This window comes from Electrophorus electricus, chromosome 11, assembly GCF_013358815.1.
Source record: "Electrophorus electricus isolate fEleEle1 chromosome 11, fEleEle1.pri, whole genome shotgun sequence".
Lineage (NCBI taxonomy): Eukaryota > Metazoa > Chordata > Actinopteri > Gymnotiformes > Gymnotidae > Electrophorus > Electrophorus electricus.
Window position 1 is genome coordinate 4,733,694 of NC_049545.1, and position 11,971 is coordinate 4,745,664.

The following is an 11,971-nucleotide window of genomic DNA, read 5'->3' on the forward strand; positions in this document are numbered from 1 at the left end:
CAGGTGTAGGCCCAGGGGAGGAGTGTGTGCCATGGAAACAAGCAGATAGTATGTAAGATGAGATCATATGATCACATCATAAGGTCCCTGATGATATTACCAAGTCTCAACTGTGATTCACCACCTGCACCCCACAGTGATGGAGTATTTTGTAGATTTATGATTACTAAGAACAGCAATGATGACGATGACAAAGTCCCACATTAGGGATTAGTTTTCTAAACTCATCATTATACAATGGTCATTGTTATGAAATATAGGAGTTCATCATTTTGACCCTTGCTGCCATGTAACTACAATTGTTATGCTGCACAGCTGTTGGGAAACAGCTGCGTTTTAGCTTTCATTTTTCCTTTTTCTTTTAATGAAGCCACAAGAAATTATTGCTGTTTTCAGCATTTTCAAAAACCTGCAGCCTCAAAGTTCTGAATCTATTTTTTTTCCTACCAATATAGTACACCATCTGAAGGGCTCAGGTTGCTGCCACAGCACGTACTTACACAACCTGTTCATATAACATTTAGAACTTGCCTTCTCTGGCGCCATCTGTGGTTGACAAATGTTAAAGAAAATAAATGAAGAAGCAGAAAATATGCGTGATTACAACAAATACGTACTGTATGTTGTTTTCTTTTATTTTACTCGCAGGTAAGGTTTTTGTAACTACTGTATTTATAGGTTTTTGCAACTCATCTGTCTGATCTATATCAGGGTTTGTTTCAACTCCCACAGTGCTGATTGTCCTTATCTGCTAATACCATCCCCAACCCCACCCCAGCAGTACTGCAGCAACACTCCCAAGTTTCCTGCCAAACACATTTTAGAGCATGAGAATGTTCTGCAGGCCACTTCCAAATGTGTGTGTGTGTTTTTGTGTATTGTATATATTCTATGTGTATTGGAAGTGAATCCTTAAATTCTTAACCTTTGCACAGTAAAACCTCTTATTTTTTTAAAGACGTTGGAATGTTGAACTTGCATGTCTTGCCCAATTAGCTCTTGGTGTGTTAAAAAAAGCATTTTTCATGGCTAATCTGTATTTTAAGATAATCACTCTAACAGAGAAATGTTCACTATATAGCAAAACTTTGAAAGGCAATATGAGTCCAGAGCAAATAACTTGCTTCAGCCAAAATCTACTCAGATGTTTAGGGGCAAGTACGTTAAGCACAGGTGGCTGTTCTATAGCTGGGGCCATAGCCTGCTAATCCATCCCTGCAGTGAATCATTCTCCTTTAAAGAAATGGACAAGTACATTTAAACAGGTATGTTTTATTTTTATTTAACTATTGTCTAAAATATTACATTACCACATGCAATTAGATTGCATTTAAATCACCCTTTTGACAATCCCATAAATCGCATCAAGAAAGTGACCTTCAGAATATATCTAGGATGCCACAGAAGAGGCTTTAACGTGTGTTCCAATCAGAGCAGATGGTTGGCACCCAGTGGATCTGGACTGTAATCTTCAGTATGACTGCATGAACTGAGTCACACTGCACCGCGTGTACTGCAGTAGCAAAGCACGGAGGTGCGTGACGGTGACTGCTGTAGCCACACACTGTGTTTTAGGACTAGTGGTTTACAGCTGTGCAGTGTCTTCTAACGATCGCTACGGCCGTATTGGGTAACTTCACTGTACCCCATTGGCAGCAGGAGAATGTGTTGTGGTATGTGTGTGTAAGAATTTTAAAGATACAGTGGCAGGATGCTTGGTTGCTCTAATATGCCCTTATGTCTAATAGTGGGAATGATGTGACATGGGGGAATACAATTACTCATCCACAAATCATATAATGTACTTTGCGGTTAGAGATTTTAAAGCAGCAGAGTCCGCTGGTCTGAAGTCAGTATAGGTCACTGACCTTAAAGTGTCACTGTAGTCATTATACGGTTAACACTTAATCAGAAACTGATTTACACAATGCTTTCATTGTTTACTTGCAAAAGAGACCAATCAGTGTGGACCAGAGCAACCATTTCAAGTGACGAAATTGGCACAGTTGGTAACACTCATTTTCCTGACATACTGCATCTCACAATGCTGTAATCCTTTCCATCCTTGTAGAGCTTGGACCCATATGTCAATCACTCATGATTGTGGAGCTTGGACCCATATGTCAATCACTCATAATTGTGGCGCTTGGACCATATGTCAGTCACTTATGATTCACTGTTTCAGATCATGTGAAAACTGAGTAGTTATAGACATCTGCAGGGAGGTAATGTTGTAGCACTGGCTGAATATTACTTTGAAAACATTAAAGTAGTACTGTGGTAACATCCTAACGTGTGTTCAAATCTTGCGGAGCGCACGTGCAGTTTCCTCAATAGCTTCACGCGGCTCACTTGGAGATGGGATCTTCAGGTCAGTCGGCTCCACACCCCAGATTTGGGTGGCATAGTCTGTGATAGTGCGGTCACTGGAGAATTTTCCAGAAGCAGCAATGTTCTTAATCACCATTTGAGTCCACTGCTTTTGATCCTGAAGCACGTAATAAATATAGAGAGAGCCAGTACAGATTTCGTCATATAAGTAGTAATACTGTACAAAAGGTATTTGTAAGCTCAGCATTGAAAGCAGTGAGCGTTATGAAGCAGGACACATTAGAGAGGATTCTGGGAAAGTGTGCGTGTCAATAGTGCTTTACCTGATACAGAGCACTGACTCTCTCCTGACACTTGACATATGACTCATAGTCAGCAAATACCTTAAAACTGAAAGAAAATTAAACTGAAATTATTAATACCTTTAGAGCAGTCTGTGTGATGCATTTATGTATGAGTGAAGTATGTGAGAAATCTCAAGTGTGTACTTTTGCATGCAAGCGAGCACGAGAAGAATGTATGTGTAAATTAATTACCGGTCATGCTTGAACAGCATGTCAGTGATGTCATTGAACAGCTCAGGGTGTTTGGGGGAGAAGAAGCCAGTCTTAATCTGATCAATGACCTGCTTCAGCTCTGGCATTGCCATGTAGTACTGCATCGCGTCATAGCTACGCAAAGAACACCGAACACACTTAGAATGAGCTCATATGTTTCTGCCTTCCGTCGTACAATCCCACCTTCCGTTCCCTCCATACCCCTTCTGGTCCAAAGCCAACACTTGTTCCACACTCATGCCAAAGATGAAGAGGTTTTCCTGGCCGGCCTCCTCCGCCATCTCCACGTTGGCCCCATCCATGGTGCCGATGGTCAGAGCGCCGTTCAGCATGAACTTCATGTTCCCTGTACCTGATGCCTCTGTGCCTGCGGTGGAGATCTGCTCAGACAGGTCTGTGGCAGGTATCACTGAGTGCAAATGCACACATGCACACAAGCAACACAGAAACACAAAAACGCGTTATAATGAAAATGAAAAGGCCAGTGTACTGAAAAGAACATCCACGTGCCTATGATTATGCACATCCACAAACAGTACCTGGAGTGTGACTATGAGTAAATGGACAGTGTATAGTGTGGGAGTTTTACCTTTCTCTGCAAGAGAGACTCTGTAGTTCTCCAGGAAAATGACTTTCAGCTTATTGCCGATAACCGGGTCTTTATTGACGACATTAGCAACAGAGGTGATGAGCTTAATGATCATCTTAGCCATGTGATATCCCGGAGCAGCCTATTCACCCAAACGCAAAATAGGAATTAACACTAAGAATGGAAAAGAGGGAACGAGAAACTGTGCGTAGCTGTATGTGCATGTGTGCGTGTGTGTTTTACCTTGCCCCCTATAATGACAGTGCGTGCTACAAATGGTGCAGCTGGGTTGGTCTTGATGCCTGTGAGGAGGTAATGCATCATCACAGCTTTTAGAGGAGTGTCACGCCCAGCATATAATCAATCATTTACACTATAGCACTCTGAGCATGCTGACAAGTGAGCATGACAATGTACACCCAGCTGGGGAGTCAGGACATGTACATGCAGTTGTACATGTGCACAGCAGAGGCAGATGATGAATGAGTGGACTGTCTCTGTGTGTGTGTGTGTGTGTGCACATACGGTTGTACATTGTGATGACATGAAGGCAATTAAGGAGCTGCCGTTTGTACTCATGAATCCTCTTCACGTGAACATCAAATATAGATGCAGGATTAATCTTCACCTGGCACTCTCTCTCCAGATACTGAGCAAACTTGAGCTTATTGTCCTAAACACAAGATAAAAATGAATGAACATAAATGAATGCATTCACAAAATGAATGTATTCATAAATAAACTCATGCTTACATTTTATTAGTGCATGTATGATTACATAACACAGGCTAGACTAGTATTGCCAGTAACGATATGCATCAAGATTTTATTATTTCTTAAAAATAATACGTTAATAAATAATAACAAAGACCAATAACACAATCAATAGACAGAGTTAATATCAAAAGTACCCATAAACAGAAAAACAAACAAAAATATAATTCATAAATACAGCCAATAGCTTCTAACCTCCCACTATCAGGAAATGATTTTAATATTATTAAAATTATTAAATTAACATTTTACATCCACATTTAACCAAAATGTCAGCATTAATTTTTTAAGTAGCTGACTGAAAGTGCATGCCCTTAAAAAAGGGTTAATGATCCAACGCCACCTGCTGGACATTGCAAATACTGCATTTGAACGCATCATTTACATTTACATCCGATGCTTTTTATCTAAAGCGTCTAACAGTTACGACTGAACACAACTTGAGCAATTGAGGGTTAAGGGCCTGGTTCAAGGGGCCAACTGTGGCAACCTGGCGGTGGGGCTTGAACTGGCAACCTTCTGATTACTAGTCAACTACCTTAACCACTGAGCGACCATGTTATCCAAAGCGACTTTTCAAAGCAATTGAGGGTTAAGGTCCTTGCTCAGGGGCCCTGCAGTAGCAACTTAGCGGTTAGTGGCGTTTGAACTGGCAACCTACCACTGCTCTATAGCAAACACTATAAATGCTCATAATATCGTTACAGCCGTTACTGTATCCATTCACATATCAGTACGAGTGTATTCGCAATATATTGATACATTTATATTGATACTTTCACCCAGCCCTACCCTTCACTGCCTTTATTTTCCACAGACAATAACAGCACCCCACGTATTCAGCTAGTTTTACAACAACTGTACTCATGCACCCACATCCAACGCGATGTATTTGAAGGGTACGCAGCACTCCAGACATTCTGCATCTCTCCTGTGTGTGTGCTCCAACCTGTTTAACTTTAGCAACATCTCTGATGAATGCATCAACGTCCACTAGATCATTTAGCTTCTGTAACTGTGTCAGGTCTTTCACGTAGTCCTCTCCAATTGCCTGCACACACAGACAACCAGAACATTAGAAAACAACAAAAACAACAACAACAAAAAAAAAAGTCAGGACAGCATTCTCAATGATTCTTTCAGTATTTGGAAGTGTTTGTATGTGTTTTGATTAAGAGAAAGAAACTATGTTTAGTTGTGTTGTGTTGTGTGTGTTTGTTACCTCTGCAATCAGATCTGCCAGGCCTGGGTTACAAAGGAGAAGCCAACGTCTTGGTGTGATTCCATTTGTTTTGTTCTGGAACTTTTCTGGTTCCAGTTCACTGAAGTCGCGGAATCTGCAAGGAAAACATATCAATCTGTACATGTGTCGACTGTGACAGTTGTGTTGATGTATGTAACTATAAAAGCATATAGTTGAGGCAATATTGATATCTGTTATGTCAGTTATACACGCGCACATGTGACACTCATGACTTTTCTAAAAATGTTAGTCTGAGTCTGTATGTATATGCGGTAATGTCAGTTTTGATCATGCTGGAGACAGAGTGTGTGTGTGTGTGTGTGTGTACGTGTGTGTGTATGACTCACGTGTCTGTTTTGATGATCTTGGAGTGGATCTCGGCAACGCCATTAACGGCGTGCGAGCCTACAATGCAGAGGTGAGCCATGTTCACTCTTCTTCCCCACTCCTCCTCCACTAGAGACATCTTGCGCAAACGACCCATATCCCCCGGGAACAAGGATGCTATGTGCTACACATACAGTCATAGTCAGGTTTGTTTCATATTGAATATGAATGTGTGTGTGTGTACTTACATCCAAATGGATCTGGTTGATCCGGTATATGATCTGTAAATGGCGTGGTAGGAGTGTCTCCAGGAGCTGAACTGGCCAGCGCTCCAGCGCCTCGGGCAGCACTGTGTGATTGGTGTATGCAAACGTGCGCTTAGTGAGATCCCATGCCTACACCCACCCACACACAAATGTAATTATAATTAATTACAAACCAAAACATACAAGGGTTTATAAAAAACAATATCGTTTCTGAACTATATAGTGTTGACAGTGTGGAATGAAGGCTTTAGAATTCACACAAGTTGCTTCTAAATGTACATCGTTCTCAAACCTGCAGCAGCCAAGTAATGAAGATGTGTGTAACATCTGTAATATACTCATGCACAGCAGTCAAGCACATCTGCCTTCACAGTCACACTCATGTCCTTCCCTCACATCTATACGAGTGTGCATCTCTCACCGTGTCCCACTCCAGTTTCTCAATGTCCACAAAGATCCTCATGAGCTCAGGGATGGCCATAGCAGGATGAGTGTCATTCAATTGGATGGCCACCTGAGACACACGCGCAGGCACCATTTTAACTCTATTTCCTCTATAGTCATAAATTGCACTGCCAGAATTACCCGAGCTCAGTGGCAACGTGCAATACAGTGTTCAAAGCAGATGAACTGTGCACAGTACAGGAGGAAAGATATAAAATATACTGTGGTGGTAGGGGAACCTTCATACACCTTATCAGGGAAGCTTTCAAAAGATAGAGGGGTGGAGCTATTCTTCCTCGAGGTCTTGAATCGTCGAATCACATCCTGCAGCGTTGCTGCCACCACAAAATACTCCTGCTTTAGTCGCAGCTCCTTACCTTCAAAAAACTACAACATCCACAACACAGCACTACTAATGTAATCTCTTGTAGAAAGTCAGCTATCAAGGTCACAGCTCATATTCAGTTAAATGCAGCGTGGCTCAACATTGTTCTGCAATTTTTATCTTCCAAGGTTTAATGCTGCACTTTAATTTGGGTAGGAAGGACCAAGAAACACGTGTCTTTATAGCCAGCAAAACATTATTTAATTACACACAGCGCTGTTTAAACTGAGTGAATAATAGTCACTCAGAGCAAAACTCACATTGTCATTGGGGTAAAGCACTCGGGAGATGTTCTCAGCCAGGTTTCTGTCCAGAACAGCCTGAATGTAATCACCAACATTGACTGGAGATAAAACAATAAAAGTGAAAGCATATAATTCTTGTGCATTTCTTTAGAAGCCATAAATAATAAATATTAAATCACATCTTCAGATGCATATCTTTGTCACCTACAGTCTCGGAGGCTGAAGTCATTGGGAGCACGGGCAGACCACAGTCTCATGGTGTTCACAGTATTGTTCATGTAGCCAGGAATGGGAGTATCATAGGGCATAGCCAATACCACCTAAAGACAAGAAATCACACACAATATCGCCCTTACTCAGAAATCCTCCACCAAGTATAGTTGCAGTAGGTGTACTTGTTGTTTGTGAAGTGCTGGTACCTGCGTGTCAACCCATCTGGGTCCCTCCTCAGTCTCTTCCACTCGTCCATAGAAATGCACCGGAAGCATGTACTCAGGGCGGGCCTTTTCCCATGGATTCCCATACCTCAGCCAATCATCAGCCTCCTCCACCTTAACGATCAAACCATACATTTAATGTAGGTATCCGTATATATCTTAAATGATTAATGAAAGGTGCATAACAGTGGTAGAAATTAATCTCACTAAGGAATGTCACTAATTACAAAACACATTTCATTTACTTGTTGTTTTGAAAGGTATTCAATTAAACTTTTTTGTTGTTTCAGGTAATGTTTTACTGTTTGGTGGTTGAAAGCACCTTTAGATAACTTTGTTATCTAAAGAACATTAATATGCAAATTCGAAATATTATTAATTTGATAAATTCTAGATTAATAACTTTTATCCATATCACCACACAGGTTGAATGAGCACACTGGATAAAGTTCAGGTATGCATGTTTGCACTAAAAAGATTACTAGAAAACCAGCAACACACAGACACACAGACACACACACATACCCTCTGACCCTGTGGTGTATAACTCAAAAACAACCACCAGAAGATTGAAGCGTGTTGATACTATTGGTTCACTGTTATCAGCAGCATGAACCTTGTGTACTCAGAGGTTAAACTCCTAACCTCGATACCCCGACGTTCAACAAGAAAAATAAAAATAAAATCAGTGGTGCACACTGACCAGGGTGAACATGCATCTATCTACACTCACACACACACACACACATACACACGCAAATCATTACCAGTGACTGTTTATTCAAGGTTGTGACAAGATTGCAGAAGACAAAGCTAACCGATTACAAATTAACCTACACTAAATCGGACCGTTATATAAAGTCACTTTCCAATGGGCCAGTGACCTGCAGGGTTGAGGGATAGCCTTGGGATGTATGTTGGAGGTGTGTGTGTGTGTGTTGGGGTGGGTTGGGGGAAATTTGCCTCTAATGAAACAACAGCTGCTTTGCATTATCTCTGTAATAGCTCCTCTGTATTGTAGACACAGCTCCAATGTGTGTATATGTGCATGTTTCTGTGTTTGAACTGTCAAACAAAAAACAATGTGTGATGGTATGTGAAATGACACTTCCAGAGGGCTCTATTAGCTTCTGATAGATCTGGCAAATGCTCAAACAAAACAATGAGGGTCAGCAGGGACAGTAAGTTTGAAATCAGCTAGTTTACCTGCCAGCCATCTTTGATTTTCTGGTTGAAGATTCCGTACTCATAGCGGATCCCATAACCATATGCAGCCAAGCCCAGTGTTGCCATGGAGTCGAGAAAACATGCTACAAACAATTTGATCAACATGAAAGATTTTGGATCACAGTTGTCATTGCGCCAATTTGATATTGAATCATAGTTAACTGTAATCAGCATGTAAGTGCATAAAGCAAATTTGCAATTAATATTCTGTATATTTAGAACCGATCTGATGCCATATTTGTCTGAGATCACTGAATGAATCCAGCTTTGAGAACAAAAGTGTACAATGATGCTCCATCTACACTGTACATTACAAAAATGAACATCATGAGGTCAGGGGTTATAAGAAAAATGTGATTTGAAGGGAATGAGAGTTTATATATATATATATATATATATATATATATATATATATATATATATATATATATATATATATATAATTTTTTATTTTTTTTTTGTGTATGTGTGTGTGTGTGTGTGTGTGTGTGTGTGTGTGTGCATTTTACAGGACACTTTTCTGAGGTTTGTTCAATTCATTTCTCCTTCCAGGGAAACTCACTGTACTCACTGTATCCACCCCCCCCCAAAAAAATGTACAAATGTACAAAATTACACATGAACAGACTGACACTGCCAAAGGCTTGTGTATTCATTCTTTCATTCTACTTTTGGGACAAGGAGGCCTCTTAATGAGGCCAGTGAGAAAGGAGGAGGAGAGACAGAGCTAATAAGGTAGGAGAGAGAGAGAGAGAGGGAGAGAGGGAGAAAGTGAGAGAGAGAGGGAGAGAGAGAGAGAGAGAGGGAGAGAGAGAAAGAGAGAGAGTGAGAGAGAGAGAGAGAGAGAGAGAGAGTGAGAGAGAGAGAGAGAGAGAGAGAGTGAGAGGGAGAGAGAGAGAAGGTGAGGGGAAGAGAGAGAGGGTGAGGCGGAGAGAGAGAGAGCGAGAGGGAGGGAGAGAGAGAGAGGGAGAGAGTGGGAGACCTGCCAGCCGACCCAGTCCTCCATTTCCCAACCCAGCATCCTCCTCCATATCCTCTAAATCCTCCATATCCAAGCCCAACTAGAGAGAGAGAGAGAGAGAGAGAGAGAGAGAGAGAGAGAGAGAGAGAGAGAGAGAGAGAGAGAGAGAGAGAGAGAGAGAGAGAGAAAGAGAAGCAAGTTAGCAATTTATCCCTTTTTGGATCAGAGAGCAGCAAACATACAATGTACCCAGTAACAAGGCAATCTGTGCTCCCGGTTTCTCTCTCTCTCTCTCTCTCTCTCTCTCTCTCTCTCTCTCTCTCTCTCTCTCTCTCTCTCTCTCTCTCTCTCTCATATATAAACAATACACACAGACAGACACACAGCACCACTCACCTGGTAGATGGCCTCATCACAGGCATTCTGAAGTCCCAAACTGATCATGGTGTTCTGTAGCGCTCTCCCCATATAAAACTCAAGAGAAAGGTAATACACACGCTGCAAGACACAGGTACATGTTTGAAATGAACTGGCATGACATGCAATGGAAAGTTCCATTATGGTTCTAAACAAATAATAAAAACTCATGTCGGTGTTCACTGTTAATTTGCTTTTATTTTTTGTTCGTGCCACCCGGTCTGGAGGCAAATGGGGCCCGTGGCTCCCAGTTTATCTGTCTCTGGTAGATAGGCGTACTGCATTTCGGCGTTTTATAACAGCTACTTTGACTTTATCATGAGCGAAGATCTGCGGTTGCATCGCAGTCGTCATATACTCCTGACTGGGACTGACGCACATAATGAAGCTGGGGTGGGTGAATCAGCAGGGGTGTGCCCCTGCTCCGTTTTTCCTTGCACACTTTAAATTCAAGACAGCTGTAGGAGAACGACCGTGCCAATACCTATTCCCTGAGAAGAATAAAATTCTACTGTTTTTGAGTCATTAACCGCAACATCCAAGAAGACATCTTTTGGAAAAGATTGAGCGATTCAGTATCGTCGTGCTCTTTGACAAACAAAAGGGATTATATCAGAGGGTCTGAATCCAGGCCTCACCTTCGGGTCCGTTTCATAATAAAATTGTTGCGTCCTGATCCAACGACCAACAAGGTGATCCCTCACCGTGTGCGCGAGAGCGAAGTAATAGTCTCGCGGCGTGGCAACGTTTCTGTCTTTCACTAAAGTGAAATGCAAGTGGCGATTAAAGCCCCTTTTCAACTCTGCGACATTCTCTACCCCGACAATACCTCTTATGCTTATCTGTTTCCGTTTTTCCTGGTCTGTGAGCGGAGTAGCCATGCTGCAGGTAGACGGGACGGTCGTTCAGCAATGTGCGCAACTCTGGCATGAACTTTAAGACCTTGATTTAAGTGAAGGGCGGGGGGGTTGGACCTCCCTCTCTCTTAGTGGTTGCTGTAGAGAACGTAGAGGTTTGTTTACGGGCTCAGCCGTCTTAAAAACCACACATTCATTCCACTCAACCAGTTTATTTAATATACTATACGGTTACAGAATGCACAATGCGCCAGTACATAATAGGCAAGAAACAGCGATAATAATAATAATAATAATAATAATAATAATAATAATAATAATACAACTTTTATTCACATTAGGGCATTGGGGGTTTATAATAAAGAAAATAAAATTACCTTCTACCACTGACAGCCACAGATTCACCTTCCTGTTCAAGCCCATTTACAGACACCTCAACAGTCTGGAATACTGTTGTCCATTTATAGGCATTTTTACACTTAACCAAACTGTAGTTCATCAGTCGAAGGAATGTACTTGTGCCAGTGGGTTGACAAGTTCAGTTTCTGTACAAGTGGGCTACCCATGTCTGCTTATGCAAACAGAGCCCGATATCACATTGCACAAAAGCATAACAGCCAGAATGTCCAACGTCCAGTGAATTGTGGACTCATCCACCCAGAGTCTCCTAACACTTCTACAACATACATATTGCCAGTTCATGAATGAGTTTTTTTCTCTTTTGGATTTACAGCTGTGCTGTTATATATTGCAGTTAATATCACAAATATAGAATCTATATATTCTACTGTAATTTTCAGACTTATAAATAGAAGCAGCACCAGTTTTTCAATAAAGTTTAGCCTGTACAGCTCTTAGGCAGTAACAAACAAGGAACAGAAACACAGACAGAAACAAAGATCGATACACAG

General features: G+C 41.4%; 1 protein-coding gene across 1 annotated transcript; it reads right to left on the reverse strand.

Moving 5' to 3' along the window:
• Positions 1–1,312: 1,312 nt before the first annotated feature.
• pygl (phosphorylase, glycogen, liver) lies at positions 1,313–11,084 on the reverse strand. Its single transcript, XM_027019809.2, has 20 exons — positions 10,842–11,084; positions 10,183–10,284; positions 9,808–9,886; positions 8,805–8,908; positions 7,581–7,712; positions 7,370–7,481; positions 7,177–7,259; positions 6,781–6,918; positions 6,509–6,601; positions 6,070–6,216; positions 5,842–6,005; positions 5,474–5,588; positions 5,201–5,302; positions 4,003–4,150; positions 3,721–3,779; positions 3,478–3,619; positions 3,090–3,297; positions 2,868–3,002; positions 2,655–2,721; positions 1,313–2,488 (listed from the first exon to the last, which is right to left on the reverse strand). Exons 1-20 carry the CDS (start codon positions 11,082–11,084, stop codon positions 2,300–2,302), a joined length of 2,562 nt encoding a protein of 853 aa, XP_026875610.2. The 3' UTR covers positions 1,313–2,299.
• Positions 11,085–11,971: the final 887 nt, after the last annotated feature.